Here is a 15,351-nt window from a genome sequence, read left to right on the forward strand (position 1 = left end):
TACAGAGCTTCTCTTTCCAGATGGTTCCAACAAAAGTGTCAGAGCTGACTCTCATTGGCTCAGAATGGGTCATGGACCCATCCATCCCTAGCCGCCGTGACTGTTATTGGCCAGACCTGGGTCAGGTCCTCACTTCTACAATCAAAGTGGGTCAACCTCATTGGACATGTCGACTCAGAGAGGAGGGAGGATGATTCTCTAAACTAAAACTGGGGCTCCTCCCAGAAACAGCTGAAGATCCCTGGAGGGTGATAACAGCAGACTTCCACCTCTGGGAGGAAACTGTCACAACCCCCAGGCTTGCCTCCCTGACATTTTGTGTCAAGAGAAGACTCAGGAGCACCTGGCAGAAAAGGAAAGGGCCTCCCCACCTGGCAGATATTTCCCCTCCATTGATCTTGTAATTAAGGCAACTGTAAACAGAGGCCCCAGGAAGTAGGGATGGGCGGAGATTCGCCACCCACGGCTCAGGCATGTGCAAGACTTGCCCCCCAACCCCCAGGGCCAGGTGGGGCCTCACTTGCTCACTTCCCTGTTAAGCAGCAACGAGGTGGGGACCGTGGGCCTGCCCCTTGGCAGCTGCGGGCTCAGACATAATGGATGGGTGAGTGCCTGGCCCTGTGCCCAGCCTGAGTGATGTGTAATAGATGCTGTTGCTTTCTCCTTTCCACAAAAGGCTGTGGGGATCAGTTGTGGTCATTGTAGCTTTGGTCCTTGTTAGAATAATAGGTGTTCCATGCAGCGACTTCTCACCTCCTCTCATTCTAGGTGGTTTCTTTCCTTTTTCTTGGTGTCCACTGATGTCATTGTCACAGCTTCTTTGCACCCAGGGGAGCGACTCGGTGAGGCAGTCGTGAGTGGAGCATGCAGGCAAGAGAAAGAACTGGACAGACCAGTTGGAGGGAAACAGAGAAGGAGCAACTGAAGAAAAGAAGCCTCACATGCCATCGCATCTTATTTTTCCACAGCACCTTTTCAGGTATCCGTTTCCTTCACCCTTGCCATGGCCCTCCCCTTTAACAGGTGGGAAAACTGAGGCTCAGGGAGGCAAAGTGGCCCCTCCAAAGGTGCCCCTTTCTGCAAAACTCAGGATCCAGGATTCAGAGCGCGGTGTGTGCAACTCTAAATGTGTTGTCATTCTCTGTGGCATGCCGCCCACTCTGCGTGTGAGTCGCTGGGTGATGAGGCTGGAAAGAGCAGCAGCGTGGGCCATGTTTGCTGTGTGATCTTAGACAAGTCCCTTCCCCTCTCTGGGCCAAGAACACACTGGTTGGGGATCTGCAGTCCCAGACCCTGAGGTCAGTCCTATTGGCTGAGTGCAGTTTTGTGGATGATGGGTGTTCCCTGCTTACCATTTACTTCTGAACAAATACCATCAATAATTCAAGTTGCCTTCCCTTTGTAAAGTAGGAAAATTGGTCTCCTAGCAAGACACGAAAAATAACTTCACGCTATCTTTCCTCCCTTCCCAAGATCGCCCCTGAGAAATTGTCCCTTTACTGCCTATCACTCCAGCCATCATCTCACATCTAGGGCACCATTTTTTATGGTTGCCAGCCTCACCCTTGGCTCCAACTTGGACTGGCTCTTAATAGGGCTGCCATCAAATACCAGTGAGGCTCCCTCCCTCATTCATTCATTCATTCATTCAGCAAATATTACCTGCTTTGTCCCCAGGGAGCCAAGGCTTTCCTATGATAGAGGAGAGGCTCCCTAGTTCTTCATACTAAAGTGTGAAGGGCTACTTTCTTAACTCTTTTAAAGGAGGACATGAACCTAGCAACTTAAATACCATTTTTTCCCATTATCTCTTTAATGCTCCCCTAAAACCTTATACAACCCATAGTGAGTTTGATGCTCTGACAGGGTGAGTGGCCTCAGACAAATTGCTTGACCTCTCTGAGCCTCAAGTTCCTGATAGTTTTTAAAGGGATAATAATGTCAAGGAGTTACCATAAGGTTTAAATTATATCACAAGTGAAAGGAACTAATGTGTATCATCACCATCATGAGGAAGGCATGCCCCAGGCCAAGGAGATTGGGGTGGAAATGGGGTCTATCAAAAATACCCAGTACGGTGTTTTGTGGTAGCAAATGTAGCAAAACACCTGGCATGTTTAAGGAAGTGTCACTACAGGGTCATGAGGTCAGAAAGGCCATGGGGAAGGCCGATGATGACAGCTTCACAGGACTAGGAAAAATATTGTTTCATTTTATTTCTTGGAGAGCAATGCGAAGCGTGGGAGGATTTTGAGAAAGGAAGTGACAAGAGCCACCTTACATTTTTAACAGGACCACTGGAGAACAGATTGTTCACGGGCAAAGATGGAAGCAGAGCAAAGGGATGGCTTGGACCAGTGTGGTAACAATGGGGATGGAGATAGTGATTGGATTCTGGTACATTTTGAAGGTATGGCCAGCAGGATTTGCCAATGGATTGAACTGGGGGGTGTGACAGAAAGAGGACAGTTATGGATTATTCCTAAAGTTGAGCCTGAATAGCTGAAAAGTGGTTTGGGGTAGATTCTGTTTGAGATGTGCATCTGTGGAGTAAGCAATTGGATGTCAGGAGTGAAGTTCAGAGGAAAGGTCTGAGTGGAGATAAGCACCAAGGAGAATTGGTCTCCCCACCTCTCCCATCATCTGTCCCAGACCCATTCTTAACTTCTCCCAGCCCAACAGCCCCACACTTTCCCCACCAAGGCGCCTATCACAGGATATTGCAATTCACTATAGACTTGTCTGCCTTACCCATGCAACTGGGGGAGAGAAGGGACTTCACGTGTCGTGTACCATTTCCCAGGCCCTGATACACAGTAGGTCCCAGACGATGATCATTTGAATGAATGGGATGATACAATGAAGGGTTAAAACTTACCGGAGTGCAAATGTTCCTAAACCTGTCCCTCCCTTTTCTAAGCCAAATAATGTTATCTTTTCCAGCAGGTTGTTCAGAACCCCACCCCTTCCTGTCTCTATGAGACTTATTTGTGGCAGAGAAAGGTAGTCCCCCCAGAACAAGAGCCAGATGGCTATGGTTGTTAAGACAATCTATCTAATAAAGAACCAAGAGAGAGTAAAGAGCAATGTGTGTGTGTGTGTGTGTGTGTGTGTGTGTGTGTGAGAGAGAGAGAGAGAGAGAGAGAGAGAGAGAGAGAGAGAGAGGAAAAGAAATATAATCTTGCCACTCAGGTTGCAAATAGAATGGAAATTTATTTCTTTGTTTTAAAACTTTCTTTGTGGGGCAGCTGGATGGCTCAGTTGGTTAGAGCCAAGCTCTGAACAACTGGGTTGCCGGTTCAATTCCCACATGGGCGTGAGCTGCGCTCTCCACAACTAGATTGAAGATACCAAGCTGCCGCTGACTTCTAGAGGGGCGGCTGGATGGCTCAATTGGTTAGAGCACAAGCTGTGCCCCCTGCAACTAAAGACTGAAAACTGCGACTGGACTTGGAGCTGAGCTGAGCCCTCCACAACTAGATTGAAGGACAACGACTTGGAGCTGATGGGCCCTGGGGAAACACACTGTTCCCCGATATTCACCAATAAAATTAAAAAAGAAGAAAGAAAGAAAGAAAGAAAGAAAGAAAAGAAAGAAAGAAAGAAAGAAAGAAAGAAAGAAAGAAAGAAAGAAAGAAAGAAAGAAAGAAAGAAATTAAAAAAACAACAACAATTTTCTTTGGAGGGTAGAAGATGTGAAATGAGAGACTCCAGTGTAGTGTGTGTGAGAGAGAATTAGGGAGGGAGAAAACGAATAGAAGTTTTGCTAGGGGAGAGAACTGCCTCTCTCCGTGAATGGCTTAAAAAAAAAAACCAGCTAGGAACAATTTATCAGAAAGACAGCAATCATAAATATATGTGGGTTGAATAACAGAACGTCAAATTCTTGAAGAAAAAAATCAGGAAGCAAAAATGGACAAAGCTAAAAAAAAAAAAAAAAAAAAATGGACAAAGCTAAAGGGAGAAACAGATAAGTCCAAATCATGGTAGGAAATATTAACAGCCCTCTCTCAGTAATTGATTTTTAAAAAATCAGGAAGGATATAGAAATATCTACTCAATACTATCAACCAGTTTGACCTAATCAACATTTACAGAACACTATACCCAACAACTGATGAATTTAAATAATGTTCAAATCTATCAAAAAAAGAACATATGCTGGGCCATAAAATAAGCCTCAATTCATTCCAGAATATTGAAATCTTGAGTCTGTTCTCTGACCACAATGGACAGAAATAACAAATCAATAACAATAAAATATCTAGAAAAATCCCAAGTATTTAGATAACATAACCCATGAGTCAAAGAAAAATCACAAGGTAAACTGGAAAATTTCATTAAACTGAATGATAATGAAAACACATCAAATTGTAATTTGCGGGAAGCAGCAAATGCAGTCCTGCTAGGGAAATTCATAGCTCTAAATGACTATATTGGGGGTGGGGGAAAGGGGCCTAAGTTAATAACCCAAGAGTTTACCTTTAAAAGTTAGAAAAACGAAGAATAAAGCAAACCCAAAGTAAATAGAAGGAGAAAAATACTAAAGTTGAAAGCAAACCTCAGTGAAATAAAACAAAGACAAATGATAGAGGAAATTAACAACGCTAAATATTGGTTCTTTGGAAGGATTAATAAAATTGAAGACCCCAAGCAAACAGTAGACTTTTTATTACTTTTAGTTTTTCCTGCTGAATGTGCATGCATGAACTGGCTCACACAGGTGTTGGGTTCACATGGGGTTACCGGGGGAAGCAGAGGAGAGCATGTAACAGCCTCCACAGCTCCTCTGTTCCAGACAAGCACACATTCACCGCTCACTGCTGGATCCTGCGGACACTCTGCACCTGGAAGGTCTGGGCATGAGAGCCCCACTCCCGGAAATGCTTGTAGTCGCCTGAGTGGTGATCACACTCCAGCACATACTGAAAACCTCGGTAGCCAGGAAACTGGGAGCAAACCCAGCTGGGGAAGGAAAGAGGCAGACTGTTACCCTAGAGAGACACGAGCATGGTGATTCAGACAGAGCAAAGGAACCCACACTGGAAACACAATTCCAGCCATCATGGCCTTCCTTTAGTGCCCGGAACATGCCCTGCTCTTTCCACCACTGTGCCTTTCGTCGTGCTGTTCCCTCTTCCAGGAACACCATTCCAGCCATTCTTTTGCTCAACCAAGTTGTCTTTATCCTTTACGTCTCAGCTCAGTCATCACTTCATCGGGACAATCTGAGCTGTTCTCCAAATTAGGCCAAAGTCCCTTACTGTACCTTTGGAATACTCATGTAATGAGATAATGAACAGATTATTTGTAAACTGTCCCCCTTCTCCACCCAAAGTAAGCTGCTGGGTGTAGGCGTGTGTGTCTGGTCCGTTGTTATCTCCAGTGCCTAATACAGTGCCTGGCACAGAGGAGGTACTCAGTAAATGTTTGGTGAATGAATGAATGAATGAATGAGGACTTTTATTCTTTCCCCCTCCTTCCTTACCCAGAGGCACTTCCAAGAAAAGGGCTATTGTTCTTTCAATTCATTGATCCCCATGCTGCCCAGAACTGGACAAGAATCGGTATCTTGTTTTCTGAGCTTCCATTTCCCTTTCTGTAAGAGGAAAATAGACTCAAGAACCACAAGAGGTCCATTCTATTCTGAAACAACGTAATTATCTGGTGGTATCTGAAAAAAATTAACTCAAAAGACCTACCTCCCACCTTCGCCCCTGCCCATGGGGAGCCAAAGGGCACTGCAAAAGGTGGCTTAAACGTGTTCCCTAACTGAGAACCTCATACCTTAGCCTTCACCTGCCACCTCCTGAGTGAAAAGGGTACGAAGGGTCAGTCAGTCCTGGACTGGAAGCTGGATTCAGTTACCTACCAGCTGTTGGAATTGGAGAAAGTTGCTTAACCTACATCAGGGTTATGGTGGGCCATCCATTCTCTGCTCTGCTGGTGATAGAGCCTGTCACCCCTCCCCCTCTCTGCCAATGTGGGAAAATGTTTGCTCTAGCAATAAGCATGTGACCAGGCCTAGCCAATCAGACCACCCTATTCTTGTGGGCATTGGTGATTGGTGCAGAGTTGAACACTTGACCCAAGTTGGACCAATGACAGCCTTTCCTGGAATCCGCTGGAATCACTGAAAAAGACACTCTTTCCCTGGAGCTGGCTGAAACGTAAGGGTGAAGTTGCCATCTTGCCTTCACATGGGAAGAGCTTAACTAAAAACATAACCGCACTGAGGCACACGGAACAAGAGGGGGAGAAGGGCAGATCCCTGCTGAAGCACCTGGATCCAGCTTGTCTGAAGCTAATTACAGGGGCCAATGAATATCCTCTGGACTTAATATCAGTTTGATCTGAGTGTCCATTGCTTGCAATCCCAGAAATTCAGCCTGATACCGCCCTGTGCCTCAGTGTCCTCCTCTGGAATATGGGCATCAGAGCCCAAATGTCCCTAACACGTCATTGTCACAGGAAGTGTCCCTGCCCCTCCCCATACTGTCTCCTCCCCTGACAGGCAGAGCTTTGGGTCCACTTACGCCCCCGATTGGACGTGGAAGGAGCCCACTTCATTGCCATCCCAGCCCATGGCCTGGAGGGAGGGACAGTCATCACGCAGCTCTCCTTTCCTGCCCAGGAAGTTCTCTTGCTCAAAGATGGTCAGCCTCGAGTCACGATGGTTCTGCAGGCACAGGGAATGGGGTCAGACCATCAGGTGCCCAGTTGGAAACCCAGGAGCCTCTGCTGGCCCCCACACCCCTCCCTTGTCTCCCAAATCTGCCTTATTTGCAAACCTTTTGCAAGGGCAATGAGGCAACGGGCACTAGAAACCTTAGAAGACGTATACTATTTGCCATTCCAGACATTTGTAAATAAGCTTTGGTGATAACAGTAAAAAAAGAAGAAGGAAGAGAGAGGGGGCTAGAGAGAGAGAGAGGAGAGGGAGGAGAGGAGGGGAGGGGAGGGGAGGGGAGGGCAGGGGAGGGGAGGGGAGGGCAGGGGAGGGGAGGGCAGGGGAGGGGAGGGGAGGGGAGGGGAGGAGAGGAACTTGAATATTCAACAAGAGGGTTCAGGTGGCAAACTGGGGTATTGTGCTATGGTTAACAGAAGGGTGCAGAGATCTGGGTTCAAATCCTGCTGCTCTCCACTTACCAGCTGACTGAGCTTAAACATTCCACAAGCATTTCTGAGCCTGTTTTGTATGTATAAAGGGAAACTAGCCACATTTGCTTTTCAGAATTGTTTAGGGGACTAAATGAAATTGGAAGTTGTAAACCGCGTGAAAGCAAGATTTGCACCTGTCAGAGTCTGCCATGGGTCCCCATGTTGGCACGAGGCTTGGGCCGTTTGTAGAATGAATGAATAAATAAACCTAGTCACACAATGAAATTCTAGGGAGCTATGGAAATGATGTTGTAAGTGAGATTTAATCACCTGGGAGGCTGACTGGCATATATTTGCCCTGTGAGAAAAGCTGGTTTCCAAGCCTTTACTTTGTTAGGATTTAATTTTTTTAACAAAATGATAGGTGTGTAGACATAGATAGCGATATCAATCACTGCAGGTATAATCTATGGAGAGCAAACAAGACCCTAGGAAATCTCCAGGACTGTGAACACTGGGCTTCTGTCTGAGAAGTGTGGGTATGAGTGATCTGTATTTTTTTGTTTTGCCATAGCAGTTTTTTTTCCTGAATTTTAGATGATAAATATGTGTGCCTTATGTGATTTTAGATCAATAAACGTGTTTTTGAAGAAAAAAAAACTTTCTGAGCCTCAGTTTTTTCACCTGTAAGATGGGGATAATAACAGTCCCCTCCCCCCATACTCTATAAACAGTGGCTAAAATATAAATTCAGGAATATTCATAATCAATCAGGGAAAAGAAATAGGACCCTTCCTCCCTACCTTGCCCTGCCATCTCTGGCACCCAGCTTCTCCTAGTATCCCTGAGTCATAAAAATGGGATACAAAGTCATAAAAAGGGGATACAGCGGTTCTCCTTATATCATAACCAAAGTTTCAATGGGCAGACTTTTTGTGGCAGGTTCTATCCAGACATTAAACATTCCTTTTCCCCACAAGATAGGTTATTATGGTCCCATTTCAAGATGCAGAAACTGAGGCTCAGAGAGGTGAGGGATTTTCCGTGTTCCACAGCTTGAAGAAGTGACTGAGAATTTGAACTCTGGGCTATCTGGTTCCCAAACCTCCACTGGAGGGGCTCAGGCCTCCCTGAGAGGAGGCAATGGCTGGACTCACGGCACAGGCCACAGGCCGGAAAGAAGTGAGCCTCTCGGCGGGGTAGGCCGTGTTGCCACTCCAGGCATCCCAGCATGGGTACTCGCCCCGCTCCAGCACATATTGCTGCCCTTGGAAGCCAGCGTGCTCAAAGCCCACCCACCTGTGAACAGAGGACAGAGAGTAAAAGAGGTAAGAGACCACTCACCCTGAGTTCTAGGCCAATAGTTATCATACAGGGGTAACTTTGCCCCTAAGGGAGACATTCGACAAGTCTAAAGGCATTTTTAGTTGTCTTGCTGGGAGGAGGAGCTGTTTGCAAATGGCATTTGGCGGATAGAGGCCAAAAATATTGCTAAACATCCTCTATGACACAGGAGAGTCCCCATAAAAACAAAGTATCCAGCTACAAATGTCAGTCGTGCCAAGGTAGAGACACGCAGCTTAGACCTAGACGCCCACTGTTGTGCTGTGTGTTCCCCAGGTGGGGGAACTGCTCCGTGCAGCAGCGTGACAACCTTGCATGTGTCTCTAGGCCACACAGGCAAGGCTCGACCCCAGGCTGACCTACGCCTTGGTGGGAGGCCTCGTAATTCTCAGGGAAAAGGAGGAGACACCAGTCTTGTGAGGAGCTGCCACAAGACCATGTCTCACCCACGTTTCTGGTTCCCATGAGATACGGGACTCGCCACCCTGGAGGGTACAGCGCAGGCTATAGCTGAAGCAGGGAGTGGCTCCCCCACAGCAGGGCACCACCACTCCTGTTGTCATTCCTGGCCCTGGTGATTTGGGTGTCATTCTATGGGATAAGGGTGACAGGAGGCCGACACCATACTGACTATATAAGCACAAGTCCTCACCTAACATTGATGATAGATTATTGGAACTGGGGTGAGAGGACGTATAATGACACCAATTTTAACCACAGGCTAATTAAGATACACAAAAGTTAAGTTTCTACAGCATTCCTCAATGTTACAATGAAATGACATTGAATGAAACGTTATTTGAGGACCTGCCGTAATGCACTGTCTGCATCTACGTCTACTGAGCTTGTTGACTCCTTTCTGGTCCAATCTGTTGGCCTGCGGGACATATCCCTGGACAGGTCACTGTTCCCATCTGAGCCCCCGTTCCCCACCTGGAGGAAGCAGAAGCTAAAAGAATGTGGACCCTGGTGTGAGATGCATACATACCACCCAAGAGGACCTTCGTTGGCACTCACAGGCATAGCATGAGGTGACTCCAAATCATATGGGGAGAACATGGTTCTCCTTTCAATCTACTTTTCAACCTTTTAGAAACTTTTGTCCAATATGGTAGCCACTGGCCACATGTTGCTAATTAAATTTAAACTGAAATAAACTGAAGTTAAATAAAATAAAAAATTTGGTTGTTTAGTCACACGAGCTACATTTCCAGCCCTCAAGGGTCATATGTGGTCAGTGGTTCCAAATCGGACAGTGCAGAATATTTCCATCATTGCAGAAAGTTCTACGGAATGGTGCTGATCAAGAAAGTCTCAGTATGGACAGTGGAAATGTAATGGCTCCGTGCGATGTCAGAGGGATAGTGGATGGGGGGAGGGGGGTTCACACAGTGTGAGGGATATAAATGATAAACGTCTAAGTTTTGCTTTGTCTTGTGCACCTGAAACTAATAAATTTTTTTTTTTAAAGAAAGTCTCAGTATGGTATTGATGTGTCCTTAACACCTCTCTACATCTCATTAATCTCTCTTTAAAAAAAAAATCATGCTCAGAGCCTCAAGCAACAATGTTCAACTAAAGATGAATAGCATTGTTTTTTACTTTGTTTGTATATAGTTACCATCTACTTTCAGCGAGTGATATTGGCTTTCAATTTATGCTTAAGAGGGCCATTTCAGACCCAGTGCTCGATTGTAAAGGTCTGTCCCTGCAGGCGGCCTCATCCAGTGGACAGGATCCGTGAGAATGGCGCCCCCACATCTGCGCAGTGCACAACCTGCACAACCTTACACTGTGGTCCTGCACAATCCCCAGGACTTCAGACCCACGGAAGACACATCAGGAAATGCAGCCTAGGAAGACAGGGCCTAAAACATCTAAAAGTCCCAGCACCCCTCTCTAGATCCCCTCCTGTCTCCCCCACCCCTACTCAAACATCCCTCGGACTCACGCGCCACTCAGCACTTTCAAAGATCGCACAGTCTCAAAGCCAACTTCCAGCACGCTGGGGCACTCAGCCGTGAACTCATGCCGCCGGCCCTGGAAGCCCTCCTCGTCCCACACCACAATCTAAGAGACAGAGGAAAGATGGAGACCCACACCGGAGTCCTGTGGGAGGTGAGGTAAGATTAGGGGCTCACCCCAGGACTCAAGATGGGGTGGGACAGGTAAAGTAGGTATTGCAAACTCAGATGCCTCCAGGGGCCAGGCAGGTAAGGTGGGTGAGGGCTGGGGGAAACTGGAGAGCACAGGCCCTGCATTAAATGGGTGTCTCTGCTCAGCGCCACCTATTGTTGCCAGGTGGGAATGCCGGCCGACGTTGGGATTTTTCAACGGTCACTAAATCTAGACTTTTCTGTGGCTCCTCCAGGTTTTTAAGAGCTGATGACAAATTTAAGGGTTTAAAAAAAACACACAGAGGAGGTCAAAGAAATCATGCCCCAAAGACTGTGCAATCACCAGTTTGCCATCTCTGCCAGAGAGTGTATCAGTTAAATTCCGGGACCAGAAGACCCAAGTTCAAACCCAGATCCCTATGTGTGAATCTGGGCAAGTCCCTTCCCCTCTATGAGCCTCGATTGTATCCTCTATAAAATGGGCCCTCATAACCCCCCAGGAGTGAGGTGGGGATTCAATGGAGGTGAGATGGGGGTCCCCTGGAGCTGGGTTTGACCTATACCCCCCACTTCCCAAACAGCCCCATGCCTCCTCCTACCTTCCAGTGTCCCGCTGATTCGGTGCATTGCAGGGTCATGTTGTCCCCTCCTACACGAGAAGAATGTAATAACCTTAGCCCTGACTCTCTGCATTCCTCCTTGACACTGACGTCTAGTTTAGGCGGGGTCAGGATCCAGATGGGGTCTCGATGTGCTTGGGCTAGGGGCAAAATGCAGCCTTGGCCTGTCCATTTCCTTCCTGTGCCATGTCTTTGGTTCCTTCTGTCAGCACCTCAAAATTCACCCATTCTGGGTCCCATTGCCTCTGAGCCCCGCTCTGTGCTGGTTTATCTGCTCACTATGGGCAATTTTCTGTGGCTGCCAGTGGATGGATGCATCACTCGGGTAAGTGCCAAAGATCCCAGCGTAAGAGAGCATCCCCAAGACAGAACCGGACCCAAAGAGGTGACTCCAACAGTGGACATTGAGGCAAAAACGCTATGGGAATAATTGTGGGTTTAAATGAGGGTAGCAGGTACTGGTCCTGATGTCTGGGGCCTGGCCTGGGTTAAGATGAGGATGACACTCAAGATGACACAGTGATATCTCAAGGATGGGGACCTGGGCTCCTCTGCCATCCAGGATGCTCACTCAGAGCTCCTATCCCACCCCTTCTCCAAGCCTGGGACTTACCGAGATGGACCCAGAGAAAATGCCAGACGTGGGACCAGCCGAGTTCAGGCTCTTATAGGCAGGGAGGAGAGAGGGCCTCTGGGAGATAAAGCCCGGACTCAGCAAGTGAGCAGTGGGAACAAAAGGCAGCCCCAGCTGAAGCCCCAGGGGAGAAGTGTCAGCAACACTGGCTTAGCTGGAAGGGAAAGGGGCAGGTGGCCTCTCAGGGATCAGCCACGGAGAAGGTGAGAGGAGGAAGATCTGCCTGAATCAGCTCCATGTGACCCCTGACTAGTGCAGGAGAATGAGCACTGGACAAGGAGTCCAACCACCTGGTTCTTCCTAGCAGTGTGACCTGCAGCACGTTATTTCACCTCAGTTTGTCTATAAAACGGGACAAACTACATCACTGAGTTGTTGTGATTTTTACATCACATGCCTGGCACAGAATAAACATTCAACAAAGGCCTATGCCTTTCCCCCTTCCTACACCCTTTCCTCTTTCAGCAGGGTCAATCAGGGTAGGCTTCCTGTTGGAGGTGGCATTTAAACTAGACTCTGAAGGGTGAGGAGGATTTGTACAAAGGGAGATGGAAGGAAATGCTTTTTCTAAGCAAAAGTGCAGCTGTGGGAACTTGGGACACATGCATGAGAAAGAGCTGGTAGCCCAATTGAGCTGGAGTTCTGGGACCCTGAAGGCGAGCAGAGGGAGCCAGGCAGGAAAGGTGGGCTGGGCCAGAGCCTCCAGGGCCCACAAAGCCCAAAGAAGAGTCCAGATGGCTCTGTGGGCAGAATAAAGGAGCTGGTGGGTGCGCACATGCTTTGCAAACTGTAGCCAGGGTTTGTAGAATTTGCCCTGTGCACCCTTTTCCCACACTCCCACCCTCTGATTTGACCTAAAGCAGGCCTCACAGCATAGGAAAGAGCATGGCCGGAGACCAGACCACTCTGGGTGAAATCCAGTCTTGCTTCTAAATAGCTGAGTGACCCGGAAGATTTCTGATCTCAGCTCGTGGCCATTACCGTGGCAACATTCATCCTTCTGGGAGGGTTAAAAGCAGCCCCATCAAATGCATGTCTTTGATGATGGGTTCCCTTGAAGATGAAAAGCAAAGAATGTAGCCTCTGCAGCCAGACTGTCTGGGTTTACATCCCACTCTTGCTGGCTGGGTACCCTTGGGCGTGTTACTTCTTCTCTCTGAGCCTCAGTTGCCTCATGTGTAAAATGACTATAACAAAATGTAAATGGGCTTTAGCCTAAGAGATACAGGTATAGTGAGGGGAAGCATGAACGACTCGTGAACAGCACTTAGAACGGCTCCTAGAACGTAAAAAACATTAGGCGCCTCCGTCATCGTCATCATTATTGCAAATAATTAAACTACTGACTATTCATATAAAAGCAGGAGTGCATAGTTTTTTAAAGGAGGGCACAGCTCACAGTGGCCCATGCGGGGATCGAACCGGCAACCTTGGTGTTATCAGCACCACACTCTAACCAGCTGAGTTAACTGGCCACCCCAGGAGTGCATAGTTTTAAGAGCTCAGGTTCAGGAGTTAAAAAAATGTGACTTCCCAACTCCATCTTACAGATGAGGAAACAGGTAGAGAGAAGGGAAAGAAAGCTGCCTCAATTTCCTCAGCTGCAAATAGGATTAATCCCAGAGACCCCACTGTCATAGTGAGGATTATGGAAGCCAAGTCAATAATGGGCTTAGAGGGGAGCCACCCAGCATAGGGGGCCATCTCCCACCTCTGCCCCATCCTTAACAGGTGGCCCATTGCCACGGAGGACACGGAACTGCCCCAGACAGCCTGGCCTTGAAGCCAGACCTGTGGGCGGCCGCCCACCACCCACCAACCACCACCCACTGTATCTTGGCTCTGGTTCCAATGGCTGCCCCATCCTGTGGTTCCTGGCCCCCTCCCAGACCTTGGCTCAGGATGAAAGCGAGGAGATTGGGAAGTGAAGGGGTGCTGGGTGAGGCTGGAGGGTTAGAAGGCAGAGCTGGCCCCAGGCCATGGTGATCTCCAGGCAGAGCCGTGTTCCATGGGGCATCTGGGTCCCTGGGGCCCTGCAGAAGAGCCAGGAACCTATGCGAATTCCCCTGCCCCACAAGCCAGCCTGGGGCTGGGGTGTCAGGCTGCAGGCTGACCTGGCTCTGCCTTTCCCTGGCTCCCTCAGCCCTGGCTGTACTGAGTTCACACCATGTGACCTTGTTGATTCACTTGTTCCACCTGGGCCTCAGTTTCTCCATTTGTGATATGAGCGAATTGGACAATATGACTTCTGGCATTGATTCCATTATTCTGAGTCTTTATTGCTCTGTTGTATCTCTCTGTCTATCCCTCTGTCTCCCCTTCACTATCCAGTCCCCTCCCTGCCCCCTCTGTATTTCTGTCTCCATAGTGTCTTTTTCTGTCACTCTCCACTTCTCCCAATCAGGGTCCCCTTTTCTCTCTTCCCATCTTGGTTTCTTTACCTCCCCCTGTGCCCCACCTTCCATTATGATCCACTGGTATGATCATTTAATCCCCCCAAATTGATTTAGGGCCCACTCTGTGCCAGGCCTCGGGATGAACAAGATGTGGTAAAGTTTGGGGCCTCCCAGAGGAAGCACTGAGACAGGCAGACGTGTTCCTGGCCACCAACTCTGCCCCTGGGGTCAGACACAGACAAGTCAGAAAAGAGTGGGGGAGGAATTTGGGTCCAACCTGGGCAGAGGAACAGAACTGAGGCCTTAAATATTCAACTCACTGAGCCCAGGGAGATCCTCTTGCCCCAACCCTTATATCTTGAAGAAGTAAGTCAAGCCAAGGCCAAGGTCAGGCAGTGTGAGAATGAAGCATACTGGCCCCCATACCTGGACTGGTTCCTGGCTTTGCTCATCTGTGAAATGGGTATGATGAAAGTACCCAAAAGTTGGGTTGTCCCAGGGATTGACCAAGGCTCTGTGGGTAACATGGTGCTGGGCTTAGCACTCAGTAAGCACTCAGGGAGTGGGGCTGTGGATATTGTACCCACAGCTGCCTTTACAAAGCATTTTCCCATCTCCTATGCTCACTGTCACCTTCTTTCCTGTGTAGCATCCAACAGGGACACTGTGTCTACTTGCAACTGCAGTCACAGAGGTCCCGAAGAGTACAAAGTGACTGAGCCGAGATTCACGTCCAGGTTTCCTGCCTTCTCCAGGCTCTCCTTTTCCCTGCCCCAGAACCGGCAACCAGCAGGGATCCCATGGCCCCACACAGGCTGGGGTTTTAGAGAGAGTTATCAGGGTAGGAAGCAGGTGAAGTCCCTGCTGATCAGGGTTTCTGCGGTGCGTGCTGGACCCACAATAGAAAGTGCTGCTCTCTGCAGTAACCCAGGCGAGGTTGGGGCCTCAGGCCCCCAACTCCACGCCCAGGGCCTGCTGAGCCAGCTGCCTCTTTGTGCCACAGACCATAGGGCCTGGTGTCTGCCAGGCTATAAAATGGGGGTCAGCCCCTAGTCACCCGCCCACCTGTCTGGCCCCCACCAGGAAGTAGCAGGTCCCCAGGTAAGCGGGAACCCACCACACTGCTGAGAATCAGGGGG

The 15,351-nt window shown here is 48.5% G+C and overlaps 1 protein-coding gene and 1 long non-coding RNA gene across 4 annotated transcripts; one reads left to right on the plus strand and one right to left on the minus strand.

Moving 5' to 3' along the window:
- Nucleotides 1–275: 275 nt before the first annotated feature.
- On the plus strand, nt 276–4,658 carry LOC141569211 (uncharacterized). Of its 3 annotated transcripts, XR_012492682.2 has the most exons (4): nt 277–604; nt 816–979; nt 2,293–2,410; nt 3,249–4,658. It is a non-coding gene; the product is annotated as an uncharacterized LOC141569211 (long non-coding RNA). The 3 variants fall into 3 exon arrangements; XR_016022388.1 differs by having other exon boundaries at nt 276–604; nt 2,293–4,658; XR_012492683.2 differs by having other exon boundaries at nt 278–604; nt 831–979; nt 2,293–4,658.
- Nucleotides 4,659–4,810: 152 nt separating this feature from the next.
- CRYBA4 (crystallin beta A4) lies at nt 4,811–11,200 on the minus strand. The gene is made up of 5 exons (XM_019755591.3): nt 11,162–11,200; nt 10,397–10,515; nt 8,259–8,400; nt 6,537–6,679; nt 4,811–4,965 (listed from the first exon to the last, which is right to left on the minus strand). The coding sequence occupies exons 1-5, from the start codon at nt 11,198–11,200 to the stop codon at nt 4,818–4,820; spliced, it is 591 nt and encodes a 196-aa protein (XP_019611150.2). The 3' UTR covers nt 4,811–4,817.
- Between the last annotated feature and the right edge of the window lie 4,151 nt (nt 11,201–15,351).

This window comes from Rhinolophus sinicus, chromosome 9, assembly GCF_057876585.1.
Source record: "Rhinolophus sinicus isolate RSI-liver-muscle chromosome 9, RSI-T2T, whole genome shotgun sequence".
Lineage (NCBI taxonomy): Eukaryota > Metazoa > Chordata > Mammalia > Chiroptera > Rhinolophidae > Rhinolophus > Rhinolophus sinicus.

Bases quoted from the DNA above. Each gene is read 5' to 3' on its own strand.
- CRYBA4 (XM_019755591.3), bottom strand. From the start codon at position 11,200: ATGACCCTGCAATGCACCGAATCAGCGGGACACTGGAAG. The intron at 10,516-11,161 runs GTAGGAGGAGGC...TCTGTCTCTTAG, and splicing joins AATCAGCGGGACACTGGAAG to ATTGTGGTGTGGGACGAGGA. The intron at 4,966-6,536 runs GTAAGTGGACCC...TTCCTTCCCCAG, and splicing joins TTCCACGTCCAATCGGGGGC to CTGGGTTTGCTCCCAGTTTC.